We start from the raw sequence: 16,603 nt of genomic DNA on the forward strand, positions 1-16,603 counted from the left end.
CCAGCCTCCAATCAGTCTTATTTAAGCTCCTAGAAAAGGAATTTGTATGCCTCTGAGCATGCTCAGGAACTCCACACATGCCCAGAAGGCGGGGCATGGAGATCCCACAAATTTCTTTCTGACCACTACACTTATAGAATTCACTCCCTTGGCTCTCCAGGCAGTAGGGATTTTTTCGTTTGTTATTCCTTCATCTACAGCTCCAGCCTTCTCTTCTCCACTCTCTCTGAGTTTTCCTTTTCTGAAAAAAAAAAAATTATTAGAAACTTTAAATTTAGTTGTTCTCACCCCATCCAGCCAGGCTTGCTGGCTCATATGGGGATGCTTCAAGCATTGTTCCAAGTGTGAGAGCAAACTTACTCCACCAGATGGACACTCTTTGTGCCTTCTGTGCCTCGAGGAGGCAAACAGCACTGATTTTTGTCACCACTGCTTGAAATTCTCCAAACAAACATGTTAAAATTTAGTGGCTAGACTCCAAGCAGCCCTAACTGGTGTCGGCTTTAACACCCAGAATGGACCCCAAAGTCCTCCTCTCCTGAGGAGACTGCTGCCTTCACTACAGCTGCCAAGGCCACCCCAGTAACTCTGTCGACCCTGTCAGCCGTCAATACAGGTGTTTTGATGCCAAAACAATTGGGATTGATGTCAAAATCCTCATCAGCCTCCCCAGTTAAAAACGTACGCAGGAGAAGGAGCACAAGTTGGATAAGAATTCAGACTCTACTAAGCACAAGTTGTCAAGGAACTTGTCCACCAACTCCCTGACTAAAGCTCACTGTATCATAGATGCCATCCTACCGGAGCCCTCGCCAAATAAACCTCCTGGTAGCCACCCATCACAGGTAGAAGAGCTGATGTCACACCTTCCTGACTCAGATATCGAGCAGATTGACCTAACTCAGTGAAGCTCTCCCCGCTCTTTCTGTTCGATATCAAGAAGCAGGCTGAGGTCACCTTGTCACCAACCACTCAATGTCTACATCTACGGTTGGTGACATGGCAAGATAATTCAGCCTCAGCACTCTTTACTGCCAGTCACCAATGAGATCAACCTGTCATTAACCAGTCTCACCTTTGGCCACCACCTCCTAGAATGATACCCTGGGACCAATGACAACTGCCCTGCATTTATGGGGCTTACCTCCTACCTTTTTCTTAGCTACAGATGAGAAAACCCTCTGACTGGGACCAGTGATCCTTTTACTCCAAGACACCTATGGGATGCCTGGACCTAACTATCAAACCTCCAGAATGCCTGGCACCAAAGAAGCATAGCTCCCCCTCAGCAACTGTGTCAAGAGCACCTACTCTGTCAACACCAGAGGACACATCAGCCCTGGCACCAAAACAGAAACCTACAAAGCCATTACCATTTATTTCTGGCCATTCCAGAGACTTGGACACCCACACCTCCACAGACTCTGATGGTAACGACTCAGGCAACCCTAGCACTCCGAATCTTTCTTTACCTACAGCAAGTGTGGAGGACCTTCCCATCTCACCATCAGAGGATCTCAAATCCTAAGGTGACTTAGTGAAACACATGGCTTCTATGCTGGGAATCTCCATTTCTCAACCCCAGTCCAAGGTCACAGATCTCATCTTTGACATAGTGCAGAGAGATACCTCTACAGCTATTGCCCTTCATGGGACAAGCCAGCTAACATGGCAGTGTCATCCAAATGCCAGGACCACATGTATAAAAGTCAGGAGGCAGACTCGGAATTTCTCTTCTGCCACTCTAAGCCTAACTCCCTGGTGGTATCCTCCTCCAAAGGGAAGCACACCCACGTACCCACAAGGAAGAGAAAAAGTTGGCTCCTTCAACCACAAGTTCTACTCTTTGACTGTGTTGGATATTTAAAAATGATAATTATCTGGCTTGCCTGGGACTCTATCAGTTCGCTCTCTGGGAACAACTATCAGCCCTCCTGCCGTCTCTCCCTGAGGACAAGAGGTCAGCTATTCAGAAGATCCCAAAAATAGGCATGTTAGTAGCATATATGGACTGTTGTAACCAGGCCTCAGATTCAGTGGGAGCTCACAGGAGCACAACTCCTGAACCTTTCTGAGAGTTCCATCTCCTCCTTCTGAGAGTTTCACCTCCTTGTCCATTGAATAGTATGTGCAGCCACATAACAATCCCTGGATAAGCTCCACCACCTATTTTTCTACAAAACAGCCCCTGGTTGTAACGTTATAGCAATATACAATTGCTGATTTTAATTAAAGCTCCTTGGTAGACGGGGGTGGGGTCATTACTGTGAAGGCAGGCTCAGGAAAATCCTAACTTTCACACCTACACAACAGTCATCTACACTATGCTGCAGTCTTTCTAAAACTTTTGGGCATGACTAGAGAAAAGCAAGAGGTGTACAAACGCACCCCAAAGCTGTGAGGAAGTAGCTAAAAACCCTCACTTCCCAACAGCATTGAATCTGGGATGAACAACCTGTGCAGAAAAGGTCTGCATCTCCCAAAACACATTGACCATTTTCCCACACAGCTTACCTCGGAGCGATGCCCCTCTTCACCGCGCAGCGTCTGCTCAGATTTCCCACCATCTGCTCCGCAGAACCAGGAAGAGCCGCGGCTTTTGCGTCGCTAACGTAAACTGGGTTTTAGCGATTTACATTTGCGACGCAGAAGCTCCGGCACTTCCTGTTTCTGCGGAGCAGATGGTGGGAAATCCAAGCAGGTGCTGCGCGGTGAAGAGGGGCGTCGCTCCGAGGTAAGCTGTGTGGGGAAACGGTTATTGACTCTAATGTAATATCCCACGTGCGGAAGCATGCAGCTATGCCACTAATTTGGTAGGGACGGAGAAGCAAGGAGGGCAAAATCCAGCCTTTCTCCCCTTTCTGAGCAGCTCTTTGGAGCTGTCACCAGTTTCCTGAAAGTATTATGTGTGTGTTGTGTTGCCATCGCAACTGGATAGGGCAGAAACTGTGCAGACCAGCACCCCTTTCTGCATGAGGCTTGTCGCCCAGCAAGTACAGTTGAGGAAGGCAGCTTCCATCCCCATATTCACCACTGCTACATTGCATTGGGTTGATCACATACCACAGGAGTGAAATTACCACCACCTTGATGCTGTGTTGATTCCTCCAGCTTAGGGTTGCCAAGTCCAATTAAAGAAAAATCTGGGGACTTTGGGGGCGGAGCCAGGAGACATTGGGGGTGGAGCCAAGAACAAGGATGTGACAAGCATAATTGAACTCCAAGGGAGTTCTTGCCATCACATTTAAAGAGACAGCACACCTTTTAAAATGCCTTTCTTCCATAGGAAATAATTAAGGATAGGGGCACCATATTTTGGGGCTCATAGAATTGGACCCTCTGGTCCAATCGTTTTGAAACTTGGGGGGTATTTTGGAGAGAGGCACTAGATGCTATACTAAAAATTTGGTGCCTCTACCTCAAAAAATAGCCCCCCCCCAGAGCCCCCAATACCCACAGATCAATTTCCTATTATTCCCTATGGGAATCGTTCTCCATAGGGAATAACAGAGTGCCTAGTAGACATTTCCCTCCCCCCCCACGCTTTCTAAAGTGGGGGAGGGCCTCCAAACTAGGGAATCCCCTGCCCCCTCCCTCTCACACACACACACACACTTACCAGATCTTCCTCCGGACAACTCTACTTCCTGTGAAAACGAAAGCAAAAGAAAGGGAGGGGCCGTTCTCAGAAGCCCTTTCTGCTTCCTGCTTCCTGCCCAGCCTTAAAGGGGCAGACATTTTGCAAATGGCTCAGGAGCTCTACAACATGAAGCCTAAAGGTATGTTCTCCCCCCCCTCCGCCCCCCACCCCTGCTTCCAGAGTTTTGAATAGCGGGAGATGAGGCTGCGAACCCAGAAGTCTCCTGCCAGAGCGGGAGGTTTGGGAAGCCTACTCCAGCTGTGTATGTAGCATACACTGTGCACCTGCCTGGGACCACTAATAAAGTAAATGGCAATCTGCATGTACAGTCACATGATCCCAGAGTGACATGACAGCTGTTAGGGTGAGTGGCAGAAGAGCAAGGTGTGGTGGTCAGGATCTGTATAAAAGTGTTTGATTGATGTTTTGTGTCTCGGGGGTGGAGGGGATTGTAATAGAAATGTTCCCGTTACTTCTGTATTAAAATAAAGGTCAAGGTAGGCCCCTGTGCAAGCACCAGTCTTTTCCAACTCTGGGGTGACGTCGCATCACGACGTTTTCATGGCAGACTTTTTTTTACGGGGTGGCTTGCCATTGCCTTCCCCAGTCATCTACACTTTCCATGGTATTATTTTTTAAATTGAAAAATTAATCCACAGAGGGCTAATGTGCAAATAAAAACTACTTGACCCTTATGAGAGCCCTAGAAAACATCAGCTAATGGTGGGTGGGATCCACAAGACAAGGCACAAGACAAGCTGGGGGGTGGGGGGGGGAGTGGCGGTCCTAAACTGCTATGAAAACAATTCTTCAGTTCAAGAGGAAAATCTCTGCAGGTGTAATTTATTTAGAAATGATTTGTACTGGGGATTTCCATTCATTACTTGTACTGTCTCATGACAACCTGAATAGAAAATCAATAGGAACAACCTCTGTGCTGGCGACTTAATAGGTCCTTTTGGTAATACAGAGTTATTACTTCATGCAGAATGGCCAGAATTAGATTGTCAAGCTATAAAAACAAAAAGAATAATGTTCATGTTTTAGGAACATTTTATAGCATCAACCATAGCCCCCCCCTCCCCAAAAAAACCCCTTACGCAGCTGCAGGGGGGAGAATCTGCCGTTAAATAAATCCTACGTGGTTCTGCAGTTAACAAATATAGCTTATTCACAGGAGTGGAGGCCTCTTCTGGCAAGCTGCAAGGTCCCTCAAGGAGGGCACTGAGTCTCAACAGGCGTGATCTTGAAGAAGGAGAGGTTGTAGGAAAAGAAGGATGAGGCTGTTCAAGACCTGGGAGAGCTCCAGTGGAAGGGAGATGTTGCTGTAATAATGTTCAGCAGCTCAGTGGAACCTTTGTCTCCAATTGGGGCCCAGCAGCCTCCACCTGGCCACTCAAGCAGGGAGTTTGTGGAGATTTGAAGGTGGAGCTTAGGGAGGGGAGGGAGGTCAGGAGGGATTTGATTCCATGGAGTCCTCCCTTCAGAGTTGTCATTCCTCCTAGAAGAACTGATCTGGAGATCAGCTAAATTCTGGAAGAACTCCAGCCCCCCCCACCACCACCACCTGGAGGCTGGCAAATCTACAGTTAAGAGAATATTTCAGAGTGGTGCTCTGGCTTGCAGCCAATAATTCTGTCATCTCTGCATTGCCTTTGCACTCTCTGCTTCCATAAAAAGCAGGAGGATTGGGTTGAAATTATATCAAAAGAGTTTCCAGCTCAACATTAGGAAGAACTTCCTGACGGTTAGAGGGGTTCCTCAATGGAACAGGCTTCCTCCTCGGGAGGTGGTGGGCTCTCCTTCCTTGGAAGTTTTTAAACAGAGGCTAAATGGCCATCTGACAGCAATGAGGATCCTGTGAATTTAGGGGGAGGTATTTGTGGGTTTCCTGCATTGTGCAGGGAGTTGGAGTAGATGACCCCGGAGGTCCCTTCCAACTCTATGATTCTATGAGTCACTGTAGCAATGAGGGAACAATGTCAAGTAACTACTGTTGGCTCCGTTTGTGTTAAAGGGCGCGTAGGTGTGCAAGGGAGAAGCAGCTGTGTTTTCAAAAATCCTTGGAAGGCCATTTGGCATGAACTTTTTCAAAGGCCATTTCCAGTGTATTGGGTGGTAAATAAAATGTCTGAGACATTGTCTGGCTTTCATCTTGCCTGTAGTGAAATATTACTGGCCTTGTATAAACTCCTAGCGCTAACAACTTTTAATGGAAAGGCTGGAACAAAAGACAAAAGCTTTGATCTCTTTGGTTCTCTGTCTTTCCCACATACATCTCTAGTACTCACCTGGACAAGCTGAACGTTCTATGTTCGACATTTAATTCTGAATGTTTGCCAGGTGATGTCATCATCTTCTTCCCAACATTTTGTATTCCTCAAATGCTACTCAGCCACTTAAGAGAAGTATCTTTGTGGGTTCTTTGTCATACCTGCAGTCTGTGCCATTGTAGGATGCAGCCTTTTGTTGCTGTTGCAGCTAAAATCTTCCCTTTATTTTTTTCTTTTCAGGGGGCATCTGAACTGGCTTCAGTTGGACCGCAGAGTGCTAGAACATGACTTCCCCAAAAAGTCAGGATTGGTTGTGTTATACTTTTGTGTTAGGTGAGTACACAGTTTGTCAAGTCAGCAACAAAATGTACCTTGGCAAGATATTATTTTTATATTAGAGGTCTACCACAACATGGAAGTCTCCACCATTGCAGTAGATCAGGGGTCCTCAACCTATGGCCCGTGGGCCAGATGCGGCCCGCTGAGGGCGTTTATGCGGCCCGCCGGGTTATGGCAAAATCAGACCGGAAGTGACGTTCGACCTAAACTCGCAATGCACACTTCCAGCACTGGGCTGAGGCGGCAGAGACAGAGTGTGAGGCGATACCGAGGTGAGGTGAGTTCCCAGGCTGGGGTGTGTGGTGTGGGGAAGGGAGAGAGATGCAGAAGACGGAGAACTGATGGCCCGCGGCCTTGTACAGTAATGGCAGCCACCACAACAGTCCGGCCCTCCAACAGTCTGAGGGACAGTGAACTGGCCCCTTATTTAAAAAGGTTGAGGACCCCTGCAGTAGATCAATAGCGAACACAAACTTTGCATTCAGAAAATCCCAGGTTCATTCCCAACATCCCCAGTGAAAAAGATCTAGAGTTGTCGGCCTCAGAAAAATGTGCAACCCTCGAGGTACAAGAGCTTGTAAAGGCAACGTACGAGATTCTCTCCTCTTTCAGTTAGAGCAGAGGTGTCAAACATGCAGCTTGGGGCTGGGACTGGCCCGTCCAGAAATATAGCTGTTGGGGCGAGGGGAGGTAGTGAGTGTTTTGCTTGGCGTGGGGCGTGTCGTGCAACAATCGGGTGTCGTTGGAGGCTAAGCTAAAACAGGAGTCTTGAGCCAACTTAAAGACTTAATGAGATTTTGTTGCATCATTTTTATTTTCTAGGCATCTGTATCTTGCTTTCACCCCCCACCCCCCCAAAATGGGGATCGAAAACAATTGACAAGTATCGTTCTCCCCACCTGTTTTTGTTCTCACAGCAACTGTTTAGAGCCATGCCCTGTGTGTAGGAGTAGACCAGGTAGGCAGCTGTCTAGGCCACCACCTGGCTGTAGGGGTGGAGGCAGGCACTCCCTCCCCGTCCCGCTTGCGCTGGCTGGCTCGGCTGCAAGGCGTCTGGAGCATCTCCGAATGCCTTGGAGCCAAGCAAACTTGCCATTCGCCCCGCCCACCCCCTTCCGGATCTGGACGGAGCTGAGTGGGGCATGCGACGCAGCCTGTTTTCTTGTCTCCGAGGCATTCAGAGCTGCTCCAAATGCCTTGAAACCAAAAAAACATGCCCCTGCCCAGCCCTTTCCTGGTCCTCTGCGCCTCTTGGAGGCTGCCTTTCATTGAGAGGGTAGCCTCCAAGCCGCACAGAGGCACCATGCTACCCCTTTTGCATAGGAACCTGGGACCCAGGCAGGCAAAAGAAGCAGTGGGGCAGCGATGTGCACACCGCTGAGAGGCGCAGAGACTCCCCACCACCCCTTTCACCTGCCTGGGACCTGAGCAGGCAAAAGGGGTGGTGGGATGGTGACGTGCGTGCTTCTTGGAGGCTGCCTTCCATTCGGAGGACAGCCTCCGAGTGGCACAGAGGCGGCACAGTGGCAACATGCACGTGACTGCACAGGGGCGGGGGGTCTTGCCTGGGGCAGCAGAACCCCTAGCACTGGCCCTGTGTAGGGTACATTAGGTTGAGTGAGTGACTGACCCAGGCAGAATGCAGCTTATGAACCTGGGTTTCCTCATTGTTGCTCCCCGTGCTCAAACCCCAGCACCATGGGGTGTGTGTCCGTCTTTGTAAAAGGTCAGGTCTCTAAGTGGGACTGAAGTGCAAGGAAAAGAGTGATCAGTGGGATCAGACGAGATCTGGAGGGGAATGGATGGATGTGGATGAATCACACAGAGGTGGTGGGAGAAGAGGGCTGATTTAAGATTTCTAGTGCCTGACAGGTGGTTGGTGAATCTGTGGAGAGTTCATGATTTTTGAGGTGGACTGAGGAAGTATTAAGGGTGGTGGCTCCAATTCCTTGAGTTTATATTATACTTGTAATAAAGCCTGTTGCTGGGAGAAATGCAACCGGCGTTAGAAATTTGCTATGGTTTCATGGCATGCCCTCCGTCTTCATGCCCCCCAAGCTCCTGTCAGGCATTTCCTTGCAGCTCTGGTTTCTTTTAAGTTTATAAGGCCCCTGGACATGGAAAGCCTTTACTTCCCCTATACCTTTAATAACGTTTGACCCCACCTATGATATAAAAGTGGTTCAGCCCATTATATCACCTCTCAGTTCTTTCACCTCATTTTACCACATGTGTTGACCTCATTTTACCACATGTGTTGACCATGAGAATACCACATGTATTCTCTGCTGCTCTGTCATGAAAAGGCCTTCTGGCCTCAGCCTTTTTCATGAGTCCTAAACGCCAAATCAGGCTCCATGGCCTTGAATGTGTAAAGTCTTGACAGGTGGGGAGGGACCCCTTTAAGATCTGGTGCCTTGACTCACTTCACCTGTAAAGGTAAGCTAATTGGGTCATTGTGGAATGAGGAAAAACATACAGCTGGCCTTAATTGGTTTTGACAGCTAGAGATCTAAGGGAGCTGTCAATATTCTTGATCTGCGGAGTCATCTTAATTAGGCCCTGACTTCCACTGGTGGTCTGGAACACCTGTGGAGGCCACGGATGCTATGATTATGCACCAGCCAGAGGACTTAGTGTGGAGGAGTAGGCTTGCTGCCCTGCCACTCCCTCTGGCCATTCTTCCTTCTAGGTTGATGAAGTATTGCTGGCTGGAGAGCTATGGCTATTAGTCCACATGGTAAAGTCCTGCCTGTCTGAGTTATGTTTATTTAGTATTTATGTAATGTTTTATTTTATCAATTGCACTGCCTTAATGTTATTTTCTTTTAAACTAATGGCTGTCTTTTGTTATTAATAAAAAGCCTTACCTTGTTGTTAGTGCTGCCTCTGCGTGTTGGGCATTGACCACAGCTACACTTATTCTGTTCAACCAAGCTTTTTGGTGGGAACACAGCTGCATTGGCCTTCTACCCCAAGTGGAGCCTGGTGAGGGTTCTCCTTTTCTCCCTTCTGGGTTTTGTCTGTAAAAGGAGTGGTGGCAGACTACCAAGAGGGCTGTGTGCTAAACCAGCCTGTGTTTCCTGGCCTAGCGTGGGATGTCGGAGAGGGGTTGGCAATCTGGCTGGTGTACTGTCCACCTAACGCACCAGCCAGCGCCTTACCATCCCTGATAGAGGCAGCGTCGGGCTGGGCATTGAAGCACCTGAGGCTGGTAGTCTTGGGTGACTGCAATGTCCACGCCGATGACGCGGCCTCAATTGACCTAGTGTCTTCCATGGCGACACTGGGACTCTCTCAATTTATTACGACTCCTTTTTGTCCAGGATCCAAGTGAACGATATCGCAACGGAGGCGGTGCCACAGTCGGATCACTTAGCCCTCAAGGCTCGTATGGAGACGCCGCACCAACCCTGTAAGGGCGGAGAGCCTATTTTGGCTCGCCCGCGGGGCCTGATGGACCCGGAACGGTTCCAGATGGCCCTTCGGGACCCCTGGTCCTCTGGCGATTCCCTTGATGCCCTAGTCGATGCCTGGCAAGATTGGCTGTCTGGGGCAATCAACGAGATCGCACCTCGACATCCTCTGCGCCCTCGTTCGAAGCTGGCTCCATGGTATACCTTGGAGTTACGCTAGCTAAAACAAGGGCTTAGATGACTAGAGAGGCAGTGGCGGCGCACTCGTGACGAAGCGACGAGAACATCCTATAGATCGTTTATGAGGTCTTATGAGATGGCACTCAAGGCTGCAAAGAAAAATTACTTCGCAGCCAAAATTGCGTCTGCAAATTCGCGCCCGGCTCAATTGTTTAAAATAATTGGAGACTTAACCACACTGCCCCAGGGCAGGCCAAATGTTAGAGAATTGGAAATAGGCTGTGAGGCTTTTGCGAAATTCTTTGCAGACAAAATCACGTCGCTCCGCCAGGACCTGCCCATCACATTAGATACAGTACATGAACTGGAGGCTTTGTGCCTGTCTTCTGGTTTACTCTTGGATTATTTCGACCCACTCATTCTGGAGGAAGTCGACGGAATTCTCTCCTCTGCACGCCCAACAGCTTGTGATTTGGACCCGTGCCCCTCTTGGCTGATTAAATCTTGCCTGAGGGAGCTTGGATATCCTTTACGGGACATCATAAATAAATCCCTCCTGGAGGGGCGCTTTCCAACGCCCCTAAAGGAGGCTCTGGTCCATCCCCTCCTGAAAAAGCGTACAGCAGACCTGGCCGAATTGGCAAACTACCGACCGGTCTTGAAGGTACTGTTTTTAGGTAAAATTATAGAGAGGGCAGTGGCATTGCAGTTGCAGGGTTTTCTGGATGACGCTTCCATCCTAGACCCTTGCCAGTCCGGCTTTCGCCCAGGCCATGGGACGGAGACAGTGCTGGTCGCCTTAGCGGATGACCTCCAGCGGCATCTGGATCGAGGCGGTGTGGCGGTGCTGATGTTGTTAGATCTGTTGGCCGTGTTCGACACGGTCGACCACTGGCTACTGACCCGCCGCCTCGCCGAAGTCGGGGTTGGGGGGTTGGCCCTACAATGACTTGCCTCCTTCCTCGAGGATCGGGGACAAAGGGTTGCAATCGGGGGAGAGCTCTCTCAGAGGCGCACACTTCATTGTGGGGTGCCTCAGGGAGCAGTTCTATCGCCGATGCTATTTAATATCTATATGCGCCCCCTTGCCCAGATTGCCAGGAGGTATGGGCTTGGGTGTCACCAATATGCAGATGACACCCAGCTCTATTTGCTAATGGACAGCCGGCCTGGATGCGTCCCAGAGAATTTGAACCTGGCACTGCAGGCTGTGGCAACTTGGTTAAGACTGAGTGGGCTGAAACTGAATCCAGCGAAGACAGAGGTCCTTTGCTTGGGTCAGGGCGCTCTGGGAGGAGAAATACCTCTCCCGGGGCTGAAAGCGGCGCGCTGGGTCAGGAGCCTGGGAGTTCTACTGGAGCCTTCATTATCAATGGAGGCTCAGATAGCAGCCACTGCCAAGTCAGCCTTTTTTCACCTGAGGCAGGCGAGGCAGCTGGCTCCTTCCTAGAGCGTCGGGACCTGGCAACAGTGATCCATGCAACGGTCACCTCGAGATTAGATTACTGTAATGCCCTCTACATGGGGCTGCCTCTGTGCTGAACCCGGAAGCTGCAGCTAGTGCAGAACGCGGCTGCTAGATTACTGCTGGGGCTCCCAAAGTGGGAGCACATCCAGCCGGGGCTGCGTGAACTGCACTGGCTACCAGTTACTTACCGGATTCGTTACAAAGTGCTGGTCATCACCTTTAAAGCCCTATATGGCCAAGGACCTGCCTACCTTAGGGACCGTCTCTCCCCACATGAACCCCAGAGAGCACTGAGGTTAGCAGGGAAGAACCTGCTGACTATCCCTGGGCCAAAAGAGGTAAAGCTTCAAAGTACCCGTTCCCGGGCTTTCTCTGTTATGGCCCCAAAGTTATGGAACCAACTTCCAGAAGAAATGTGGGCCCTGTGGGACTTTGAACAGTTCCGCAGGCTCTGCAAGACCATCTTGTTTCAAATGGCCTTCACTGATTAGAACTGCTAAGTAAATTCGCCATCTAGGTAATAGCACAAAATATTAATTTTACTGTTTTAGATTTTAATAGATTTTAATTAATTGTAGTTTAAAATGTTGTTTGTACAATGTTTATTGAATTTTGTTGTTAGCCGCCCTGAGCCTGCTTTGGCGGGGAGGGCGGGATATAAATAAAAGGTGATTGATTGATTGAATAGCTCCCTGAATGAGTGGAAGAGGTTTAGAACAGAGGGGGGCAGGAGGCAGATAGAAACCCCTTTCATGACCTCCCCAGCATGGAGGTGCTAAATTCCAAGGGCAGCCCTGAGAGTGAGAATAAACAAAGGGGGGGGGGTGCTGGGGGTGAGTCATGACATGCTCCAAAAAGCAAGGTTAAAGTGTCATGGGCTCAGGTGACAGGAAGGTAAGTAGCAGTTGAACGTTAGGAGAAATCTCTTAACTGTCAGAGAGGCCCACAATGGAACTAATTAATTGGGAGGAGATCTTCAAGCAGAGGCTGGGCCGCCATCTGTTAGTGATGTTCTAACTTTGGATTTTCTTCATTGAGCAGAGGGCTGGAACTGAAGACCTAAAAGACTCCTTCCAGATCTTGAACTCTCTATATATTTACCATCATGGGGCCTGTTTAGATTTTTTGTCCTAGGCACTAAAGGACTGACTTTGTATAAGAGATCCTTCCCCTGGGAGCTTAGGATGGCTCGAGCTGTGCTCTCATTTTTTCCTTACAACAAACCTGGCATATTAGACTGAGGCCACATTGACACAGTGAACTTACTGAGTATGAATTTAAATATGGATTCTAAACCCAACATCCACACAATCAAAAAGCACAGTGGAATCTAGTCCCAGGTGATGGTTGGAGGCTGGGGATATGCCAGAGTATAGGAGATCATCTCCTAGTACTCTCATGTGCACAGATTCCTCCCTTCCTTCCATAATTTTATGTGGAGAAAGAACCTAACATGCCGTATAAAGTTTACCAAACTTATATACAATGTGTAAATAACAGTTCTGTATGGAATGCTTATTAATAAGTTATTAGTTATTAATAAGTTATTAGTTAGGCAAACTATGCTTAATATTAATCAGGACTCCTTCCAAACAGTTGTCTGCAAACCTTTCCTGATTGGAGGACTGAGGATGGTTTGTCCCATTCTGATGTGAAATCAAACAATAGGTACAGCATAGCTTGGAAGAGGGAAATACACCCCTCCTCACAGCGCATTTAGTCTCCAAAATCAGGGTTTGCATATTGGGTTTTGTAATCTGAGAATTGAGCCACTGTAGACACTAACTTCTCTCCCCACCCAATACACATACGGTACATACTACAGCCCATGGCAATGTAGTCATAACAACTGTATTTTTAGACATTGTTCAACTGACTTGTTATATACTGGGATAAACAATGTAGTATCTTAAATCATATTTTATTAATAAAAATATTACCCATACACCTTTCTCCCATACTGTTTGTCACAGCACATATAGAATTGCCAGTTAAAAGTGAAGCAATTCATTGTAACCAGAATAAATTGAACTGTTCATATCACTGAATGCACTGTTAGAGGCATCGTTTAACTGAGAAAGAACTAATTATGTTAGAACAACGAAGACACTTGAGACATCGTCTCTGCTCAGAGTGGATTGAAGAAATAGTGTGATAGAAGTTCTGTAAAGTAGCTAGAGCAGAAGCCCCCAACTTAATGCCCATGGGCACCATGGTACCCACTGATACTTGCCTGGTGCCTACCAAATGTTTTCAGAAAGTGGCTGGGGCTTTTGGTCTGAAAGGATTGGCCTATAGTGAAACCCTCTGATTGAGTCAATGAGGCCAGTGCTGGATAGCTAGGGGTCTTCGTAGACTGTACACTGAACATGAGTCAATAGTGTGATGCAATAGCTAAAAAGACAAATACAATTTTGGGCTGTATAGTGTCCAGATAATGCAAAGTGATGGTATTGCTTTACTGGTTAGAGCTCACCTAGAGCATTGTGTTCAGTTTTGGGTGCCATAATAACAAGGATTTAGACAAGCTGGAACATGTCCAGAGGAGGGCAACAAAGATGGTGAGCGGTCTAGAGACCAAGTCCTATGAGGAAAAGCTGAAGGAACTGGGTATGGTTAGCCTGGAGAGGAGACAACTGAGAGGTGATATGATCACCATGTCCAAGTACTTGAAGGGCTGTCCTATAGAGGATGGTGTGGAGTTGTTTTCGGTTGTCCCAGAAGGTCAGACCAGAACCAACAGATTGAAATTAAATCAAAAGAGTTTTAGACTAAACAGTAGGAAGAACTTCCTGACAGAGCAGTTCTTCAGTGGAACAGACTTCCTTAGGAGCTGGTAGGTTCTCCTTCTTTGGACTTTTTTGAAGGAAGGCTAGATGACTATCTTACAGCAATGCTGATTCTGTGAACTCAGGCAGATCATGAGAGGGACATCCCCCTCCCGCCTCTCAGATAGGAACCTGGGGGAGAGTATCATCCATGTTGTTAATCCAGCCTCCTCCCAGGCTAAGGACCTAGTGTCATCCATGGCAGCACTGGGTGTCTCCAATTTGTATCGACACCCACACATTAAATGGGCCACACACTGGATCTTATTTTTGCCATGGGATTAGGGTAGATCTGGAATCTGCTGAGGCAAAACCATGGTCGGATTGTTTCATCCCAAAGGCCTGTTTGAGCAGCCTAAATCCTCCCTGTTTAGGTGGCAAGGAGATTTATGCCTGCCCACAGAGCCTAATGGACCCCAAAAGGTTCCAGGAAGCTCTGTGGGATCCAATGCTCTCTAGCAATTCATTATATGAGCTTGTCATCTGCCATCAATGAAATTGCTCCCTGGCATCCTCTCCATTCTCATAGCAATTTAGCTGCATGATACACCCTGGAGCTACAGAGGAAAAGATGAGAGCTGAAACAACTAGAGCAAGTGTGCCAACATGTTCACGATGAAGCCTCAAGAACATCTTATAGGATGCTTTTGAAAGGCAATGAAATGGCAATGAAGGCTGCTAAGAAAGCTTTCTATGTGATCTCCATTGCATCTGCTATCTCTTGCCCAGCTCAGTTGTTTAGAACCTCCTTGCTTTTGTGCAAACCAGATGAAAAGGAATTGGTTACAGAGTGATAACCTTGTTATAGACTACAGCCTGTAGCCAGTCAGATTGAGTGTGTATTTTGATATTGCAGCAGCTGTTTGAGTTCCATCTACAAAAGATCATTGAACTGATGAAGGTATGGCAATCCAAAACATGACGATTGCCTAGGACACACATCTCTCTCCTTCACTTCAGTAGTCTTCCAAGTACACACAGGCTGTTTAGACTTTAAAAGATTTTGCACTGCATTTAGTATGTTTTGTTAGTCCAGGAAAGGAAAGGTCCCCTGTGCAAGCACCAGTCGTTTCCGACTCTGGGGTGACGTTGCTTTCACAACATTTTCACGGCAGACTTTTTACGAGGTGGTTTGCCATTGCCTTCCCCAGACATCTGCACTTTCCCCCAGCAAGCTGGGTACTCATTTTACTGACCTCGGAAGGATGGAAGGCTGAGTCAACCTTGGGCTGGCTACCTGAATCCAGCTTCCACTGGAATTGACTCAGGTCGTGAGCAGAGAGTTCAGACCACAGTACTGCAGCTTTACCATTCTGTGCCACGGGGCCGCTTTTTTGTTAGTCCAAGCCACCTTGAAAACACTGTTTTGTCACATTATTATTGTTGATGGAAACGTCATGTTTAATGTTTATCTTATGCTCATTGTTTTTTTTATTTATGGTTTGCTTTTACCCACATTCTCCTGCTTGAGGGTCCTACCAGAGACTCAACTTTTGTTCATGAGTAGATATCCATGTCTGTTTCAAACAACATAGCAATAGTGTGCAGGCAAATAGTTTTATTTATATATCATTGTGTATGCAATCTTTAGTCTACTTTACTCAGGGTTTATCCATCTGCTCTATATACATGCTGAGCGTCCCGCTGGTTTTATGGAATTGATACAATGACAGAACTGGAAGCCCCATGTCCATCTTCAGGTCTGGTTTGGGACCAATTCAGTCAGCTCTCACAGGAAACAGTTGACAAGATCCTGGCAGCTGTGAGGCACACCACTTGCCTCCATGATCCACGCCCTTCCTGGTTGGTTAAGGCCACGCAGGAAAGCATTGGGACTACCTTGGGAGATAGTATCAATCTATCCCTATCATCAGGGATCTTCCTGGCTAGTCTAAAGGAGACATTGTTGTGTCTGCTCTTGAAGAAGCCATCATTAGACCAACTGGTCCTTCCGAACTATAGCCAAATTTTGAATCTGCAGTTCCTAGGCAAGGTGGTGGAAAGAGTGATTGTGGAACCACTCCAGGTCGTCTTGGATGAAGCTGCTATTCTGGATCCACTCCAGTCTGGCTTTTGCCTGGGCCATGGAACAGACCATGCTGATCACCCTCACAGATGACCTCCAGAGACTTCTGGACCAAAGCGGATCAGCACTTCTGTTGCTTTTTGATGGAACAGCAGTGTTTGACAAGGTTGACTATAACCTTTTGACCCACCACCTTGCCAACATTGGGATTCAGAGGATTGCCTTGCAGTGGGTTTCTTTCTTCCTTCAGGGTCAAGGGCAAAGCATGGCACTAGGGGAGGAGTTGTCCCAGTGGCACCCATTTGAATGTAGGGTGCCACAGGGGGCAGTCCTCTTCCCAATGTTATTTAACACCTATATGCACCCCCTCACCCAGTTGCTCCAGGGGTTTGAGCTGGGTTGTCAATACCCAGCTCTATCTGTTGATGAATGG

The 16,603-nt window shown here is 47.9% G+C and overlaps 1 protein-coding gene across 3 annotated transcripts in view; it reads left to right on the forward strand.

Moving 5' to 3' along the window:
- Window positions 1-16,603, forward strand: part of FRMD4A (FERM domain containing 4A) — a 449,437-nt gene that overhangs the window by 213,387 nt on the left and 219,447 nt on the right. For all 3 annotated transcript variants that reach the window (XM_060258276.1, XM_060258274.1, XM_060258275.1), the window contains exon 4: window positions 6,154-6,246. In XM_060258276.1, coding sequence (XP_060114259.1) covers window positions 6,154-6,246 — 93 coding nt within the window. The remainder of the gene's footprint in view (window positions 1-6,153; window positions 6,247-16,603) is intronic.

This window comes from Heteronotia binoei, chromosome 17 (genome assembly GCF_032191835.1).
Source record: "Heteronotia binoei isolate CCM8104 ecotype False Entrance Well chromosome 17, APGP_CSIRO_Hbin_v1, whole genome shotgun sequence".
NCBI classification, from domain to species: Eukaryota; Metazoa; Chordata; class Lepidosauria; order Squamata; family Gekkonidae; genus Heteronotia; species Heteronotia binoei.